Genomic DNA, 20899 nt, shown 5'->3' on the forward strand with positions numbered 1-20899 from the left:
GCCTTCTGCGCATTTTTGTCTAAGCCTTCGTTGGTATCCGCGAGAGGAAGGAGATTCATAAATCATCCCTCTTGGCGCCTTCCACTCTCAGCTATTTCTTGCATACACTAAATGCTTTCTACACGTTTCAGGTGATGTTTTGGGAAAAGGATGTAATAACCTGCCTTCATTTGTAGCATCTGTCAGTCTGTTCTTTGCACCTACCATGAGCCTTATCAGATGTACTAATTACCAGCTGACATTTTATCTGATTCTTGAGAATAATGTGTGAATTTAGGAGATGGATCAAGAAGTCTAGATAATGTAAATATTAAGCAATAGCAAAAAAAAAAAAAAAAAAAACCCTGTAATATAAAACGCATAGCTGTGTCACTGCTGCTGTTAACTTGCAGTTGGATAAAGACATCTCTCTGGAATCCCTTCTGGTTATAAAAAGAGGCCATCTTAATTGGCTTGTTTTTGTTTGTGGTTATAAACTATTCCAAACCTTCTGGTTTGAATTGCAGATTATGGATTATTTCATTTCAGTCCTTCACAACCCTCAAATTGAATTTAAAAAAAAAAAAAAAAGAGGAGCAGAAGTTTTATTTTCAGCCTTTATAACATTTGACTAATAGCAATATGCAAGGCTCTCAGCCTGTTCTGCCTCTGCTAGAAATGTATAGTCTCTGCCTCCTTAGGGTTAGAGATCGTAAATGTTTTGAGTGGAATTGATTTCCTGAAAACACAGTGCTCCGGCATTCTGATTGGCTGGCAGTGCGGATCCTTGCTTTCTAGTTATCTACCCAAGTTTTCCTTCCAAACACATTAGAACATGGATCACCTACTGTAGAAGAGGCAGAACCGGATAAAGCTTCGCTGCTGAGTTGATGGGACCCTCACTTCAGCATCTGGGGAAGCAGTTAATGCTGGAAGAGTGGCTCAGGGTCTGACCAGGATATAGAACCGTGAGAGTAAAAGGCTTGCTAAAAGTGATTTCCATTTGGCTAACCATTTGACAGCAAGCCAGAGGCAGTATTTGGAGAGAAGGCAGAGCAGAGAAATGGCTCTTGAGAAACTCTCATCCCAGAGTCAGGGGATGCTGTGAGAGGGGTGCTTCTAAGAACGTCTGTCAGCAGCCCTCTTCTCCGCCCCGCCCTGCCCGTCCCCTTCCCCCAAGACAGGAGGAAGAAATCGCTTGTCTTCTCTCTGGAAGGATTAGACTTTGACATCAAATTCTGGTTTTGACATCATTTCGAAGACATCCTCTGAATCTAACCCTAGTTCTCTGGACAGACAGCCTCTGGCTTAATTCAAAATTCTTGAGGCCAAAGATGATGTCATGCAGTTTTGAAAGGCTCCAGTTCCTGGAGTACTACCAGGAAAAAAAAGTCATCTTCCTTGAATTCAGTCCGCCCTCAAGGTCCCGAGAAGGAGGCTCTTCCGCAGAGCAGCCCAGCAATGCTGTGCTCGGGCAAACTCCTCTTGACTTCTGTTTCCTACCTGTGCTTAAGCCATTGGATGAGCTTCAGCCCGAAAGATTTCTGATTAATATTTCCTTATGTGACCACAAAAAAGTTAGTGGTTTTTTTTTTTTTTTCACCCTGCAACCAAAAAGAGCTATCAAGACTCTAAGACCATTGAATTAAGAGTGTTTTTCCTTTTTTTTTTTTTTTTTTTTAAGCCACAGGGTATTTTTATCATTGTGGAAGAGATAGATTCCTTTCCCACTCGTTCGACCTATTTTCTTGGCTGAGGTTGGTGGTATGGAGAGTTGGTTTTAGGCCACCTTTAATAAACCACTTGGGTTCTAAAGAGCAGTTCCAACACCTCTGTTTTTATAAGCAGTGAGGCCTTTGTGAAAATAATGGATGTGGGAGGCTTCCCATATGGTTCGTTGGGTGTTACCTGTGTTGAGAGAGAAGTAACTCAGGCATCTTTACAGTAAGGTTAAGTTTCACACTCCCAAGATTGGCTTCTTTTACTTGGATGTGGACTGCTCAGTTGTACATCCTCCTCTGTGGTAAATTGTGTGGGGTTGGACCTCCTGCTAACCTGTGGACCCTTGAAAGCAGCAGCATCTCTTCCTTGGCATGGTATCTTCCCACCTTTACCCTCTGGAGTCCACTGTCAGCATTTAAATTAAAAGTATATCTGGGCCGGCGCCGCGGCTCACTAGGCTAATCCTCCGCCTAGCGGCGCCGGCACACCGGGTTCTAGTCCCGGTCGGGGCGCCGGATTCTGTCCCGGTTGCCCCTCTTCCAGTCCAGCTCTCTGCTGTGGCCCGGGAGTGCAGTGGAGGATGGCCCAAGTGCTTGGGCCCTGCACCCCATGGGAGACCAGGAGAAGCACCTGGCTCCTGCCTTCAGATCAGCGTGGTGCGCCGGCCATTGGAGGGTGAACCAACGGCGAAAGGAAGACCTTTCTCTCTGTCTCTCTCTCTCACTATCCACTCTGCCTGTCAAAAATAAATAAATAAATAAATAAACAGATGGATTCTGATAGAAGTAGAATTTTTCAATGCCTCAGTGGTTCTGACTACCAACACAGGTGGTCAGGGTGAAGGAGCCATAGTTTGCTCCAGACTTTGAGAGAGTAACATCTCTGAGCAATTGTTAACCACATCCACCCCTTCAGATGTTTGCCCCAGGGGAGACAGCCCAAAGCTAAAAGTTGAGGACTCCAAAGAGAAGCTGTGACTCCCACCCTCATCTGCCTCTCTTGAGGGAAGAGAGCCCTGGAGCTCTGTGTTAGCGCCTTGCTGCAAGCTTGGCATCATGTCGTCATCATGTCGTCATCATGTCGTCCTCATGTCGTTCCGGGAGGCTGCTTTACTGTAGTGGAAAGGAGTCTATTCTTGGGACCAGAAAACAACATATGGGTCCTGGTTTTCACTCTGCTGCTGTGTGTCACTGGCAGATCATGTAACCTCTCTGAGTCTCACTTCATCTATGAATTAAAGTCCTATAGCCTTCCTCACGGGCTACGGGAGGATTAAATGGCAGCATGGAAGTGCAAATCCTGTATGAAATGTAGAATGCAGTGCTCATAAGAGACACAAAGATGACAAGATTTATGATTTCTTCAGATGTGATTGCCGGGGCTGCTGTCTTCTGGCCCCTCTCTGACCCCCAGAGCCCTTGCACCTCATTTGAGTGAGGGGAATGTGGTAGTGTTTCAGGGTCCTCAGTATTCCAAGTGCCTTGAGGAAAAAGGTAGATACGGAGAAGGGATCCTGTTTCTCCTTGCTTGATATACCAGCCTCAAATAGAACAGTCCAAGGTTGTATCACTTATAGGTTGGAGGGAGACTGCAAATAAGTCTGAAATAATTATCAAAACATGTATTTTGAGTGCTTTGAAAGTCATTTGAAATCATTTATTATAATCTAAACCAAGCTATAAATAAGGAAGCTTTATTTTCAGTTACCTCCACTAGCAGGTCTGTCTAATGTGAACTATCACAACCAATTGGTTAAAAAATGCTTCATTGGAAATTGAACAATGCAAAGCTAACACTGTCTCCAGGTCCAACTTGGGCCTCTTGAGAAGCCTGTATGGAGATGAGGGGGGTTCTTTTTATTTGAAATGGAAAAGGTACCATTGACCCTATAATATTTCACCACCCATCTCCTCCTCCTTAGATTACAATTATAGAGCCCTCATTGCAAACTGAGAATCTCTCCCCCTGTTGCTGTCTCAGCCCCTTGGTGAACTCAGCTGGCAGCTCTGTGTTCCCAAAAGAAGCCATCGACCGTGACTGCCTTAAATGCCACCAGCACCTTTGCCACACTCCCTCCCTGCACATTCCAATAATGGGGCTTTCATGTAATCCTCTCTAGAAAGTCCACAAGGACCCCAGAATTTGTCCCGTCTTCCTAGTTTCAAGCAAACTCTGGAATCACTCAGATGTAGTAAATGACATGGTTTCCCCAAATTAATCATTTGCCAGATCTTGCATCTGTTATTTTCTAAAATCTTAATTTAGGTACAAAAATAAAATTAAAGGAAAAAAAGACCACAGTGTGCAGTTCAGTATATTACAAGCTGTTTGTTTGTATTCAGTCCATTCCATAATATACATTACAAGCATTTTAACGTCGGAATATGTTAATTTTCATAGGATTTGACCAATCTCCCATTTTCCTGACCTGAGAGAATGAAAATAAACAGCTTGCAACATATATAGTTTCAGAGTTTGGTTTTGTTGTGATAATTAGAAGAGCTGGCATAAAAATATAGCCTGAAATGATTGCAAATTCCACAACCAATTTAATTATTTTAATGAATCTGCATAGTTATTTTTATTTAAAACTTAAAAAAAAAAGTTTTGAAAGTAGGCAATGCATCACATGGTTCACCAATCAGAGGACACAAAAGCATCTTTGGTAAAGTCTCTTACCTATGTACTTGGCCACCCATTTCTGCAAGCCTCAGGCAACTCGTATTCATTTTTATTAATTTAAACTAAAGAAATTAAATAGAATTTAGCTAAAATCAGATTTTATTTTGATGCTTTATCACATGACATAAAGGCTAAGAGTTCAGGGCTCAAGGGGCAGATAGGTACATGCATATCTAGGGGGGTGCAAGAGTGGCAAAATAGACAGCCAAAAATAAAATTCCATTTTTCTTATTTTAAAAAAAATAGCACTGCAAGTGAGAGCTTGCTATAAAACCGTAAGTCTCCCTATATACTCATTTGGACTTCTCTGTCCCTGGGTTTCCAGAACAGACTGTTCTCTTCTGACTGTTACATATGTATTGAAGCCTGGCACCATGAATCTCTTATGATGCACGATTGAATTTCCCATTGCCATTTTTTCAGATAACAGCCCGCCGTCAATGGAAACATATTTATGATGAATTAGGCGGTAATCCTGGGAGCACCAGCGCCGCCACTTGTACCCGCAGACATTATGAAAGGTAAGAAACCTTTTCTTGGAAAGTCTTCACTTAATTAAAAGCGCATTAATTGGAAGGTGCTTCTAGTCAGGGGTAAGACAGGAACTCTTTAAGGACCTTTCAGGAAACAGAAAATATCTCTCTGGCATTTTACTTTGCATTACATCTTGTGATTTTTAGGCTTTCTCTGGTTACAGGGGCTAAATTTAGATGTTCTTCTAGTTTGGTTTTATCCCATGACCACCTGCCTGACAATGCTTTTTTCCCCTCCAGAAGCACAGATTACTCAGTATGTTCCCTGAAGGTTCATTTACTGTGAGAATCTTCAGCTTTGGAAAACAAAGACCTGCAATGTGACTATGAGATTGCCATGTAACTGTATTGACACTGAGAAATAATTCCTTACGATAAGAGAACTGGCCCCAGATAAAGTCCATTATATTTTCCATCTTGGGGTTGTTCTTCTACAGCTGTGCTTTTGACCCAGGAACTCTCCTTGCCACGTTTTGTGCGCCTTTGTTGTCTTAGAATTTCAGCCTGCTTCAGAAAGGTGGTAACAATGCAAACAAGAGGCAGGTGCGAGCTTAGCCTGCTGTGAAGGTTACAGACACAGGGGTCTTTACCTTTTCGATAAGTCCATTACCCACGATGTTGAAGACCAGTCAGCTGTTTTCTGTGTTATCCTTGCTGTACTCTTTGACTCCTCACTTAATTTGCTCGGGCTGTACCAACTTCCTTATAACTGGTACTTCCCTGCTGAAATGTTCACTGGATTGGCTTCTGTGTTCACATTCAGAGATTGGGAAACCAAGAGAAGGGTGTGTGTTTTAACGATGGCCATATGTGGAATGAAGTCAAGAACAGCTAGTTGGCTGAACAAACAACTAGCTAGCACATTAATCAAATAAATTACAAAGCAGTAACCGGTTTGCTTGCTGGTTTGAAAAGTAAAACACAACTACTAGATTAGCTGATTGTTCCTGCTATAGTCTTGGAGTTACCATTCCAACTTTAACCTAGACATTTCACACCTGCCTCAGGGTCATATATGTGTATCCCCAGTTAACATCATTGAACACATCAATTCCTAGTCAAGTTTTAAGTTCTCTGTACTTTTATCTGTACGCTATTGAACTCAAAGCCTCTTTTAGTATGGCAAGTCAACAAAACTTAGAACGCTTTTGTAGAAATACTCAGAGTAAACTGAGATGGGTTTAGTATCCTATAAAAGTGCCACAAAGTATTCCCAAGAGATTACCTTAGTTGGCAGAATTATAACCCAGAGGATTTTTAAACATTGATAATATGCATTCTAATTGTTACTCTTTATAGCACTTTGCAAAATAGGGTATCAGTTTTTTTGAATTCAAGAGTTATTTCTTTCAGTGTTTAATTCAAAAGCCCACACATGCTCGCTGTACATAAAAAGCACACCACTGATGTCCTCCTACAAATAGCATTGATATCTCAGGTGAGGCTCTGTAAATAACATTTGAGGATACCACGGTCTCCTGTGTTTGAGTCATGAGCCAAAGCTGTAATCAGAACATTTTCATCACAACACCGTGTCCACTTCCAATTAGCTTCTATTCTGAGAGTGCACAGCCCTTTCCTCCTGGTGCAAATGTCTCCAACACCTGAGCCATCAAAGACCCAACTGAAATTACGATTTGGGAAAGGGATATATTTCAGCTGTTAGCTAATCCACCTAGTTGAAGGATGAACACATTCATCAAATGAATTACAAGGTATCACATGGTCAGAAAGTAAACAGATGATGTTCAGAATGGAAGGGATGAGTATAATGGGTGTGTGTGTGTGTGTGTGTATGTACAGTTTACTCAAGGAGTTGTGTGAATAAAAATGCCCTCAGTATTAAATGGAATGCAAAGATGTATTTGTTTGAAGACTATGTACATTCTATCATGATTTACCTCTTCCTGGAGGAGCAAATTACAAATAGCCTTCAATCAGCCAAACTGGACAATTCTATTACATATAAAACAAACTTTAGCAACTATAAAATATTATTGGTTTTTTTCCATCTCTTCTTTCCTTATTCTTGATATTTCATAAAGGTATGGTCTCCCGCCAGGTTAACCATTTGGAAGAGCCATGTCACTTTTCTAAATCTAGAATTTGTTGGGCAGTGTATCGGGCAGGGTGCAATAAGGAAAATGGAAACCACACTAGGTATTCAGCCAAGAGAAGTTACTGTAGGGAATTGCTTAAACAGGTGTTGGTGAAAGCCCTAAATTAACGCAGAGGTAAGAGCTGTAGGTTTCCTAGAACCAAGAGAGCGGAGAGAATGGATTAGGATATTACCACCTAAAGAGTGTGCCACACAGAGCTGGGGTTCAAATCCCTGGAAAGGGAGTCACCCGGCCAGCGTTAGTACTAAGGGGAGCTCAGGAGAGGAGCACTATGGATCTAGGCTTAGGCCTGAGGAGCAATGCTTACTGCTTCCGCTTGACCTCAGAGCAAATACATTGAAACTGCTAGGGATAGTTGAGAGAAACTGGAAGTTGAAAGCTGGAACCAGTTACCACTGCTATGTTAGTGTTGGGATGACGCTGATAGGAAGAGTGAGATAAGTAGAAAGAACTTATTTCTCCCCTCCCCCTTCCCCCTAGGACCCCCCCCCCATTTGCACAACCCCAAAAGGAAGACAGCTGACAAAGGAACATAATTTACAGCGTTCTAGTGTGAGAGACAATAGTGCAACTTCCAAGTAGGAATTCAGCATGGGGAGCCCTGTCATGTGTGTGGCTTCAGCAACAATGGCAGTGCAGAGCCTAGAACTGAGGTTGGAGCAGAGCTGTTCAGGATGGCTTCCTGATCCCTAACCTGTCCTTGCATTTCCTTGTGCCATCTAGACCCCTGTCCCATTGTTGTGATCAGATGCAAGCTTCGAGTATCGTTGATTTTTTTTATTAGACTGAATTTAGCAATGCTACTTTCTCTTATTTGGACTAGGCATGAGGCAAAAGGGTCAGAATTACAGCTCTAGAGGTCTCCTTTAATTCATTTTACCGGAGAAAAGCAGAGAATACTTAGAGAGGTCCAGAGACTTGGAAGAGTTCTGCTCTGGTCAAACTTGAGGCCAAAGCTCTTGCCTAAAACCGAGTGATCATGGTGGATTTCATTCATCGTTGCTAGTCACAGACCAGTTAAACAAGGACAACTAGACTGGTGAAGGACTGCTCACCACATTTGGGAAGACTCAGGACTCTGTAGCAATGTCTAGTCTGGAAATACCTGGGAAATATTTAAAAGCTTCCAAACAAGATCAGAATGATTGCAGTCCTACTCAACTGCTGGCTCATCCAGTGTCTCCTTTTCACTCTAATATAGAGACTTGCTCTTTTTCCACTTCCCCTCCCTTCAGCTTTGCTTTCCTAGAAGATGAAAAAGAAATGAGTGATCTACTATGCATTATCCACTGATGTATTTTTCATGCAATGTGGTTCATGTTTCCAGTAAATGTTTTCATTTTACAACAAGAAAAAAGTAGCCAGTTCCTCAGTAAATGTTACTTATATATTAGTTGGGCTCTTTTGGTTTATTAATGAGTGTAATAATGAAAGTGCGGGTTGTTGCAAAGAATCAATGGGTGTTTTTATTTAAGGCATAGCAGGAATGGTACAATGCCTGTGAATGTATCATTGTCGCTGAAGGCCTGACTCGTCCAAACTTGCCTGTGATTGGTTTAAATCAAATAGGTCCAAGCACTTCATAAAAATGTCTTTGTCAGCCTGCTTTTGCTTCCAAACCTATTCATCTCTGTCAGTTTTTAATATTAGTACCAGGCTCCTGGCCATAGTCCATTAGTACTGTACTTAATTGCTCATGTTACAGATGATTACCAATAGAAAAAGCATTAATGTTTTCCCATCGCAAGGCAGTTGCTACATGGATGTCTCAAACTCCGCAAAGCATTATGAAATGTGTCTATTCTGGACGTTATTTGCTCAAAATTTTATAGATAAAGTTATTGTATATTATAATGCAAAGAAAAATGCCCACATGCTCCTGGGCAGGACCCTTCTAAGTGAACCATTTTCTTTCTTATCTAACTCTTTATTGAAGATGCCTCAAATCATTTTCTTTTATCAGTAAAGGAACAAAAGGGAAAAGGGCTACTTTTATGGAATTCTCTTAGCTTGATTTTCTGGAATAGAAATTCACTCTAAAGGCTTTGTTTTTACATGCAGCTTTCTTTTCATTTTTCCGAAAAAAAACTTTCTAAAGCACATGCAGGGGAAAAAAAATCTTTACACAAAATACCAGATTACTGGTTTTAATTTTCCTGAATAAATTACATGGTCTGTTCCTGTGGAGCACATGACGTTGTTATTAGAGATTTTAAAAGGAGCATTAAGGCAAAAGTACTTTATGATGTGCTTTTCTGAGTATTTAGGAAATCAAAATCATAAGCAAATGTGTTTGTTTGTGAGGGAAATGAGCAATTACGCTTCATCTTCTTGCATACATAATTTCCAAGTTCAGAGGCTAAACTTCTGCTCTTCCTGTAAGCATTACTTGGACAAGATTGTCCTGCTGCGTGGCTGAGGGGGGTTCCTTTGCAGCAACTTAGGGTGAGCCATCCCAAGCCAGGTGCTCTTGGGCAGAAACTGAGCGGGCATCAGCTGGAGGGACTGCCTCCTTTTTCTGAAAGTGCAGGGCAGGGGGTAGGAGCCTTCGTGATTTGAGTAAGATAAGTTTGTTCCTTAAGATGAAGACTAAAAATCTATCAGGTTCTAAGAAAGTCAGCTAATCATCCCTTGGAAAAAAGCCAAGAGAAGGGAAGGTGAGTTATGGTTCTGTTCATGTCCAGGACATGATTCCATGTATTCTTGCTCTTGAAGCTAATAAATACACAATTCAGAAAGTTACAAGTATAGAATCGCAGCCCACTACACCCATGCTACTCAAATGAGGTTTCCTGACCTGTCCTTGAACTTCTTGCTGCTAACCTATATCGAGTTAAGCATAGAAATTGCAATAAGCGTTAGCTCACTGACATTGACATGTGTCAGAGTAATTTTGTCCATTGAATCTAATAAATAATTGGGGCTTGTATCATGTATGCCTCTTTTTAAATTTCACTTTTCTAGTAATTCAGTCTTACAGTAACATTATCTGGGGAAATTTAGAAAACTAGTCCTTCATCCAGATCACTGGAGAAGTATTGCTCTTCTCCATGATCACAAACTCAGATGTTTGTGGGAGAAGGTGACATAGGTGAGCAGAGAGGGTAGGTAGGAGAGTGGGAAATTGGCCAGAGATGCCCGGTGGGATAAGCTGACACTGTTGCTGTAGGTAGATGCTCTGTATGCTTCCTGACTTCCCATATTTTCAAGATAATTTTTATGTGAAATCACCTAGTTTACAAACATTTCAGAAACATGTTTTATATAAGCATCACCAACCACGTCTATGGGCAAAATACAACCCGCAGGCTGCCAAGTTCCATGAGGACTAAGTTGTGCTTGTCACTAAGCTATCCAGTCTCTGCTGAGTGCCCTGCAGTGGGAGGTTAGGGGAAACATCCTTGGTGAGGGTGTTCTTCCTCTAAACATGCCACGTGCTGGGCAAAATGCTTTCTGCGGCTTCCTGTCGACCCTGCCTTGCCGCTTGGGGCCGACGCATGGTGTCGCTCCCATTTCTCTGTGATGGGCTTCAAGATGCTTGAGGAAGCTCCTCTTCCCCACCAAATCTTCCCATTCCATTCAATGACGCCTTGGAGCACAGTGGATGGGCCTTCACATGCTTGACTTCCTCTCATGTAGATGACTCCAATTTGTGTCACTCACGGTACCCAAAGCTACTCCCGATGTGGCAAATAATAGCTCTTGGGATGTGGGCAGTTGTCAATCTACCAACACAGCCTATAATTACACTTAAAATTAGTAAGAAGACCTCGCCTAGTGACATTTCTTTTTCTTGTGTGAGATAGATTTGCTATATGATGGGCTACCTGTTTCCTTTGCTGCTACCCTCAAAGGACATTCAGTGTTTTTTAATTTCTACCATGTGCAAAGAACTCTCCGGGGTAACAAGAGCATATGAACCAAAGCATTTAGAACGGGGCTGGCAAGCAATGAGGAGGTGACCGTGCTACCACATTCATGGCAGAGATTGCTATGGGAACATGATGCTGCTTCTTCTGAGCCCAGGTTCAGCCTCAGAGTTCTTCTCAGTGTGGCACCAGCCACTACCACCCCATTAGACCTGGAAGGTACTATGACCTTTGTTTCTCTAACATCATCACAAGATCTGACTCCGTATACACATGAAAGAGCGATTAACTGTTTTACAAAGCTGTGAAAATGAGCCATGGAGTAGATACAAATACGTTTAACAGAAATCTATAAAAGAAGAGTGAATTTTCAACTGAATGAAACAAGTCGTCTTCCCAGAGGATCTAGAATTTAAACTGGATCTTAAAGAGGTGGGGTTAGAACTTGGGGTAGATAATCACGCGTTGACTAAAGTAATTCAGTTGTAGCACTCAACAACAGCAAAGAAACTGTGTTTGAGGGCAAGGCCCATGTGACTACTACCCTCCTTGAGACTCCCCCTGTGTGCCTAGTGTAGTGACATGAACACATTTGGGATTCAGGAAACAGGGGCTGAAGGAACTAAACTAAATCCAAATGGAAAGACCAGCTCCCTCTAGGAAATGTATAGAGATAATTATGGTGTGGTAGAAGAGGCTAGCAGGAGAGTTCTCAAGCAGCCTTTCCAAATTAGATACACAAAAGGCACGTGACGTGGTTTATCCTTCCAGTGTCTGTCAACTCTCTGGCCCTAATGTGCAGTGGGTAGATTCTATCCATCCTCACCCCTGGTAGAGCTAACCCATCTATGGACATGCATCTCCTTTCCAATACTGTCCTGATAATGGGAGTCTTAGCCGCTGGCCACCCACTGTTCCTACCTCTGCAGCACTGCCACCCAGGCAATCTCATCTCCCCTTTCCCCAAATCCACAGAAGGCCTTCTGGGTCTTATCAAGAACCAGCAGCCCAGGAAATCAAAGGGGACTTGCTCAGAGTCAGGCTGACTGGGTCTGTGCAGCTGCTCTCCCCTCTACGGCTCCTTTGCTTCTCACCCCCAAGGTCGTTCTTACAATGGACTTGGATGGGTCATTGCCAGCACCCTACCCCCAGAGGAGCTTCTTTTTATCATCTATAAAATATGTCTCCCCAAAGGACAGTCAGGTAATTTCAAACACAAGAGCCTCACACTTCCTATCACTCAACATGCCTCAAATGCTCTGATAACTTTCCAATGCCTGGATATTTCAAGAAACTTCTAAAAAGGAAAACAAAATCCTAGCCAGGCCCTGGAGTAGAAAAACTGGTTTCTGTTTTTAAAAAAATAAACAGCAGCCTTTGAAAAATCTCTATTTAAAAATTCTTAAATTTGCCTCTAAATGCAAGTTGTAATTAATACAAGTTGGAGTTTACACTGTTGAGTGTAAAAACACCCTCGGGCACAAACTAATCAAGTGTGTATGTCATGCTCCAAACTACAGCAAGTTCTTTGTTTGACCCAAAAAAAAAAAAAAAAAAGCTTGCCAAACAGCAGTTTTTCTTTGTCAAGCTTCTTTATTGTCTCATTTTTGTTTTCACCCTACCTCTCTACCTCCTTTGAACTTAACTATAGCATTTAAGAATCTTTGCAAGTCCCATGTTTTATTGATAGTTTTCATCAAGCATGAATTTAAATTTGTGAATAGATTAAGTGTCTTAGCCCCTTTTCTTTTTGATAAATAACAAGAGGTTTCTACTTATGATTTTCTGTCCTCGGGGCTTTATCATTAAGATTAAATAACTGTACTCTCAAGCATACCACTGCACAAACATCTTTTCAATTATGTGAGTAACAGATGCCTTCACAAAGGAACTATTGAAAATTCAGAAAGCATGTTTCCAAAAAAGAAAGAGGAAAAAAAAGTATCAGATGACAGAAGAATATAATTGTTTACCATTAAAACATATCTTTAACTCATCCACTGAAAACCTCTTGGAACATTCTGTTTTTGTACAAGTTCTTACAGCGTTTGACCAAAATAATAAATGTGGTGGGGAATTGAACATATCAGAAGCTCTGCAACCATTGGTATCTACCATGCAAGGGACTGACTTAAATGCAAGAGTTGTTTGCCTCTTTTTCCATATGGACACTGCCTGCTTTATTTGCAGGGTGCACATCATGTTGCAAACACTCCAGTTATGCTTGTTTATTATTCCTGAAATAATGTTCCTCTGCCCTTGAAGTGGATCCATGCAACTCGACTCTGAGTTAGTTGTCACTGTGTTATTGAGAAGACTCATTGCAGCCATCCTTGCTGGCTGGCATCCCTCAGGGCTGGGTGCTGTTTCTGGTCCATGTTCTCGGCAAGGGGCATGTACAAGTGTCTTCATCTCTGGGGCACATAAATTTGCTTCCTTAAATCCATCCCAACTTTCTTCAGTGTGGTCTTCGTTTGAAAGGCATGGGAATGCTACCATCTAGACACTCTTAGTGGTGGCAAGGAGGCATCTCAAGTCCCAGGGGAGCTCCATTGCAGAAACCAGCGGGGGCTCAGATTTGGTCATCTTAAGTCCTACCAGCCAGATTTATGGAGGAGAGGATTTTTGAGTTTCTCTTACCATCTAACATGAGGATACTTCAAGGTGTTTTTGTAAAAATGGAATTTAAAGATAAATTTACTTGTGGGCAAAAGTTTTTTGAAATCCATGCATAGTTTTTCGGAATATGTACTTTCTCAACTTTTTGAATACCTTGCATATTCTCGGATTTCAAATTTTTTCACAACAAAATAAACTTACATTTCCATTTTCCATGAATGTTTTTAAGTACACTCCTATTAAGTTGGGCCTGATCCAACAAAGGTCACCACCTTTTAAAGAGCTGTGGAATGGTTATTGTGCATTTTATAAGAGAAGTGGTATGCCTGGAGCCATAGGACTGCTTGTGATGTAGTCAGTTGATCTTTTGTAGAGTGAACCCATTCGAGGGATCGTCCAGAAGTTCATGGAGAATGTGTATTATGAAAAAACTATACATGAATTTCCAAAGTTTTTTGCACCCAAATAAATTTAATCTCGCTCTCCTTTTTGTTATTGTTGTTTTTGTTTGTTTCATGAGAGGCAGAAAGACAGCGACAGACAGAGAGTTTCCCAAGTGCCCACAACAGACAATGGCTAGTGGGACCTGGGCTGGAATTGGAACACGGGAGCCAGGAACTCAGTACCTACCTCCCATGTGGGTAGCAAGGATGCAATTACACGAGCCATCACTGCTACCTCCCAGTCTGCATTGGCAGGAAGCTAGAATCAGGAACTGGAGCCGGGATCAAACGCAGGCACTCCAGTGTGGAAAGCAGATGTCTTTGCCCTTAGGCTAAATGCCCACATCCTAAGCTTATCTTTTTGATTCCATTTTCCACAAACTTTTTTGAAGTACCTGCGTATGTATTCCGTGGATCTGTTACCTCTGACAAGAGAACGCTCACCCAAATTTCTTAGGGAGTTCCCTGGGAGCTTGGGATGCACTTAACCCATGGAAGGATGGTCATTTCAGTATCTACCTCTGTTGGTACTTCTTAGGCTGTGTAGGAAGGTGACAGCCAGCTTGCTGACAGGAAGGGAGCTCAGACCAGCAGAGATGGGTGGATCCGTGTTTGAACTCAAATTTTAGTATGTCACTGGCTAGTCACCAAATCCTTAGCTCTGAACCTCAGTTTCATCACTTGTTTAATGAGGATTAAATAATATACTGTGGGATATTTCTTATTGTTGAAGTGAAGGCATGTAAAGTGCTTAGTATCAATTGGATATTAACACAGCAGTACTATTAATAACAGAATGCCTATTCAATATGTAAGAACAACCCGAAGATTCTCCACCCTTCCACCTTGCCTCTAACCCAGTCCCCTGACGTCCATGTGATTCTAATTCAGGGGACCTGACATCCTTGGGCGACCTCTGCCACACTGGCACGCCTTGGAAGCCACGTCACCACTTGCTGGGTCCGAGCACCATGCACCTTTCCTTCTCCTCTCTTAGAGTCGCAGTCACTCAGGACTGTGGAGGGAGGTGTCAGAATTACCAGCGGGCCTCATAAACCACTCTCTCACTATTTCAAGGGCAAATGGAGGATCATAATGCCTTCCATATGTTTTCTTACCCAACTTCTGCTGCCCTATGAGTAGGACATGGTGCCCCTGCTGCGCAGATCATTTTTCTAGGGAAGAAAGCTTTTCTGAAGACAAATGGACATGATTTGTTTTTGCTAATAATGTATCCCATCCCTTTTAGGCGTCTTAGTATAGAATACGGATGATGCTACTTCTTTTTTAAGGAGCATAGTACAGTTCATCCTTGATAGCTCTTGGATGGTAACACAGTCTTCTGCTGTGTTCCCACCTCAGGTGGATGCTCCCATTGGGCTCACTCTTCACGGCCTGCACATCAGCAAGGCTCCTCACTCCATGGGTTGGTGTGCAAAACTTTCAGTTCACCCTGTTGTTTTTCTTTATTTATTTTTTGGGGGAAAGTGACGCTAAAGGCCTCTTTCTCGGCTCTCCTGGTTACTGATGTTAAGCTCTGCACACTGTTTTTTCCACTCCACTGAAATTCACACCATGAAATGGAGATCTTTATCCACGGCTCACATCCTTCTCAGATGGACTGTGGCTTTTCCAAGAGCAGAAACAAAGCAGCCACCATTGCTATTGTGCTCAAGGAGTGCTGTGCCCACTGAGGAGACATTCTCATTTCTCTGGCCCTTTGCGCAGCACAGTAACGTATTTGGCTTTCGATGTGCTTCCCTGCCACCTGACCGCCCCTCTGCCATTCTCATAGTCACGGCCTGGCACCTTGAGAGGGGCATCGTATGTGAGATTAGAAACTTTCGTGCTTGTTGGAAACTTAACATGTGTGTGTACTTCATCTTCAGAAAGGAAAACTTATACCTCCTATTGGCTCCATATTTGGTGAAAAATTGCTTCCCACACTTCTCAGTAAAGTTATATTTTCAATTTCTGGCTGCGAAGGGAAAAGTCTAGCCAAGGCTTAGAATTTATCAACCCTGGAATCAACTTGGAGGTGTAATGACTCCATTTGGGATCAGGTCAGGTTGGAAGCCCCAGTGGAACCAATATGTCATTTCCTTTCTACTGCCATGAAAAACAAACAAACAAACAAACAAACACCTAGTAGTAAAAGAAGAGTAGTAGCATTTTAACCTCACATGGATACCAACTTTATTTCTCTCTGCCCCTAAAATATTCCACAAATATTGGATACCAGCAAGGATACCGCAAGGATACCAGCAAATCTTTGGGTCTGGATTTTTTTTTCTGGTTTTATACCATGAAAGGGCCTATGAAGTAATTGGAATGAGTTTGAGATTCAAATACAACCCTAAAGATTTCCTACTTCTTTGCTTTACTCTCTGGATTGAATCAGTTCCAGACATTATTATAATATCATTTTTCAGAGCTCTATAAATAGATGGATTCTCATTTCTCCTCTTAAGTACTGTTTGCTAAATGTTTTGGCCCAAAAGTTCAGTCATTCCATGCAAGCATTAATCAATACAACAGACATTAGTGGTTACTCGTTCAGATGAGATTTGACATTATTTTTCCTCTGCTTGTGGGGAGGGGAGGAGAATGTTGCCTAATAAAGATGAAGGGTCCTTTCTTCCTTTGTATGAAATGCAAATCGGGAGGACATGTGTGATATACATTTCTTTAATGTGAGGCTCCTGCCTTTTGTTGAGAAAGAGAGGCAAGGCCCTGGAGGATTTTAGACTTTGTAAATATAAAATTATCTGCCTTGGTGTTTAAAAAAATAATAAAAGGGAGAAAGAGTTGGCAGGTTGCCAGATTACTTACATTACAGTAATAGATTTGCTGACCCCTGACTTCTGCTGTAGAGAAATGTATTGAATTTTTCATAATATCGGATGAGGCAGATCTAAAAACCTGGTATACCGAGCACCATTATTTAACTTGAGATTTAGCAAAGCTGAAATCTTTTCAAACCAGCAATTTCTTGTATGATGATAATTTACTGGCTCAGACACTAATAAATCAAGGTTAGAATGCCATTGATTTGTTAATTTTAACTTGGGTTGATTTTTAAGTCGTCTTTATTTTTAAGAGAGGGGAAAAAAAAGGAGAATGAGGGGGAAAAAATCCTGCTTTTCACAGTGACTGAATTTAATAAGAATCTCCGTGATAGCAAAAGGCTCCCCTACTGTTTCTGCTTTGGGGTGGAAAATGTTATTCTTGTATTATTCCTAGGGAAAAATAAAATCTCATGCTGCTACAAATCTTATGCCTATGGAAGGATGTTATTTTTTAATACATGATGGCTTACCTATTTCTGATCCATTAATGGCATCATAAATAAGCATTTTGCTAATCTGAAATGTGAAATCTGGATAATAATAAAGACCCATTTATCTGCCCAGCTTTCAATCCCCAGACTAGATGTAGATCAGGAGGGGGAAAAAAAAATCTCCCTGGAGTTTCTAATGAATACGCTGCTTCTCGTCCCCATGACTTCCACCCACCTAAAACCCAGCCTGCATCCTTAGAGTTGCAGCCCATTGAAAATATTTCTCCAGGGTAATGAATTCTTGGGGGCTGGGATACGTTTTTGCTTTTATCTGTTACAGTTTAGAAACTGATTAAATCTTTGCTGTACTACAAATATTTGAGGGATAATCATCCGCAAGACACAGGCATGTTGCATTATACAGAATTCTTTATAAAATACAAACCTACGCAGCTTCCTGCATTGGGCAATGTTGACCTTATATTGGCTAACCTGTTTTTAATGGGACCTCATGGACGCTGAACGTTTAAATGTTCAGAAACCCATAATAGCTTTCGTCTTCATGTACTGTATAAACTTCTAATAATCAAATGATAAGATCATATCCTGTGGGGTAATTGTGTTGTACCATGACAGGATAACTGAAAAAACATTCAGTGAAAATCCTACCAAACGGAAATCACTCTGAAGCAGCGATTGTTTGTGTGCTGTGCGGGGCTGGGCTTGCTCTTCAGAGCTTAGCTGGTCGTATTTCTGCTTGCTTCCTTTTAACTGCTGCCTCTCTTGTTTTATTTTAGGAGTCTTTTTTCCCTGAGCCACTATAATTATCTTTCAGTGATTTAGAAGGAAAAAAAAAAAAAAAAAAAACGAATTGACCTTACACACACACACACACACTCACACTCATGCTCCCTCTGGAAGCCTTGAACAAGCAGTGCTTGTGTTTGGATTCAGTTTTACCTTAGTCATGCCTCTTTCCAGATACAAGAAACATTTAATTCCAGATTTCCTGCTTCTGGCTTTAGGCCTTTGACCAGCAAAGTGAAATGTATTTTTTACTGTTGTCGGCCAGCCAGCTGCTGAGTTGAGTGAAGGGGAGGGAGAAAAAAAAAAATGAAAGAAAAAAAAAAAAAAAAAAGAACTGAAACGAAAATGTTGGCCTGTGTTGTGAACTTGCAAAATTGTAAAAGGAAATTAAAGTCTCCTTAGCACCTAACTAGAGAGTTGGGTTAGCCTTCGACTATCAGAACCTAGGCAGGGCAAGGTTCTCTTAAGCTGATTGGGGCTCTCTGCAATTCTCTGCTTTCCTTCCTGCCCTTCCCCACAGTCCAAGATAATGCTGTCATTCTTCCCAGGAAAGAAGGTCCTTAATGGTGTCACCATCTCAGAGAACTGAGTCGGGGGAAGGGTGGCATCAAGCAACCATAACCATTGGAATATTATACCCAGACTTCAATGCTCTTTGGGTTCCCATGGCAACAAAACAAAAGTAAAACAAATCTGTCCCAACAATAAAAAATGTTTTCATTAAAGCCAATATAAAACATTTTTCCAGTTTAAAATAGTCAATGCATTTTGCTCCCAGACAAGATTCCCCAACCTACTGATATAGAAGGGGGATCAAGTCCCTGGCCATACCACACAGATGAAAGGAACTTGGGGGACTGTTGGGGACTTTACAGATGAGACAGAATAAATTCAAGTATGAACAAGATTGCTTTTTTCTCTCCTTCTGCTTAGTTATGCTTTTTATTATATAAACATTAACTGTAATATTACAGTGGGAAACAGGTATTTGGCAGCTGTATATTATTTTAGTAAGTCTACATAGAGAGAGCAGTTTCCAGTTTTAGCAGCTGTAACATGTTTAAACTCAGTTTGTAATGGGATCTGAAGATAACTATTCCCCATGGGCTGTGTTGATCTTCGTGGCTGGCTCACTGCCAGATGTAGGGCTCAAAAATATTATTCACGCCTCCTTGCACATACCTTGTCCGAGCATGCTCAGTAAATAAATTTTGTCTAATATGCTGTAAGTTCGGATTTGATTTTCCCATAATTTACTTGGTATTTTATTAAAGAATGAAATATTACAATCACAAATGTCCCCCCACGTCCATACTCCGAAATCTGAACAATTATGTTGTCTTAGTAGTTGAGGTACAAATTGCATAGTTAGAAACCAATTTTAGAATAACTAACAAATATCTGAACCAGAGAAATTTTTGCCTGGGAGTCTTCATTTAAAAATAATTAGGATTCTCAATATTTGAACAGATTTTTGTTGTGTATAAGCCAAGTACATTTTCTTCATTGAGTCAACTTGTCTTATTTAAAACAAATTATGTTTGCTGTATTAAAGTTCATATTTTTAAGGCTGAGTCTTGTATTAATCCCACAGTGAGTCATTAATCATACCAAATGCATTATAAAAACTTTAATCACTGAAGTTGAAACTGAGATTGTAATGCAATCCATGCCTTTTAATTACATCAGCTATTTTTCCCTTTTAGATCAGGAGCTACATCGCAAAGGGAAAACAGATTAAAACTAGAGCTGTTTGATGTTTCTCTTTTTAGAGCAATTTTATGTACTTTGTTGGGGGAAAAAAGTTATATAATTAACATTTGCTTGAATTTTTCAGTCCTGTGATTTTTGTGGTTTGAGTGGTCTGTCTGCCTCTTCTTGTTGGACCCTCCTTTCCTTGGCTTCCCAGAGCTGACTTCCTCCAATGAAGTTCCCCCTAGAGCTGCAGGACAGGGCAGCCAGCCATCTCTCAGCCAAGCTGTGCTTGCCTTCCACTGACTTTTTCATACTGAGTGCCTGGTCTATGTTTTGTCTATGTTGTGTCTATGTTTTGACATGAATACAAATAAAGACTTTGGAGATGAGCAGAACTAGGTTCAAATTCTCTCTCTCATGAGTGGTGTAACTCTCAGTTGCTTCATCTGTATAAAGGGGATAATAATAGTAATAATCTGTATAAAGGGAATAATAATAATAATAGAGATGCTGTGGAGATTATATGAAGTGACCTAAGTAATATATACCTTGTGTGTTCTAATACCAACTAGAGTATAAGCATCATGAGATCAGCAGCTTTGAATGTTTTGTTCACTGCTGTATCTCAGGGCTTAGAACACTGGCTGGCCCATAATAGATGTTGAGTCAATAGCTGTTGATGGAATGGTAAATGCACAGCAGCTGTGACTGTTGTGATATCATTGACAATTAGCCAAGTTGTGTGGGCATAATGATGTCATCAACTTTGGCTATTTCCATTGATATCCATGGTATATAGAACCCCCAAACCAAAGAGATGAATATCTTGCAGAAAAGTATTTATGCTACCTAAATATTTAGGCTACCGTGTACTGAGTTTGGCCAAGGATGTAGATCACTAAACTGTGGAGTAAGTGTCTAGAAATACATTGGAGTCACTGGAAATGAAGCCATTCAGTAGTTGCTCTTGTAATAGTCCCCACTTATCCATAGTTTCTCTTTCTGTGGTTTCAGTTACCTGTGGTCAACTGCAGTCCAAAAATATTAATATTTGCTAATTCTTTCAAGAGAGACAGACCACAGTCACATAATTTGTATTGCAGAAAATTGCTATATTATCCTATTTTATTATTGTTGTTTTTCTCTTACT

The 20899-nt window shown here is 41.0% G+C and overlaps 1 protein-coding gene across 2 annotated transcripts in view; it reads left to right on the forward strand.

The window, feature by feature from the left end:
* Window positions 1-20899, forward strand: part of ARID5B (AT-rich interaction domain 5B) — a 178794-nt gene that overhangs the window by 148018 nt on the left and 9877 nt on the right. For both annotated transcript variants that reach the window (XM_062214588.1, XM_062214589.1), the window contains one exon: window positions 4807-4904. In XM_062214588.1, coding sequence (XP_062070572.1) covers window positions 4807-4904 — 98 coding nt within the window. The remainder of the gene's footprint in view (window positions 1-4806; window positions 4905-20899) is intronic.

Source organism: Lepus europaeus, chromosome 17 (genome assembly GCF_033115175.1).
Source record: "Lepus europaeus isolate LE1 chromosome 17, mLepTim1.pri, whole genome shotgun sequence".
Taxonomy (NCBI): domain Eukaryota; kingdom Metazoa; phylum Chordata; class Mammalia; order Lagomorpha; family Leporidae; genus Lepus; species Lepus europaeus.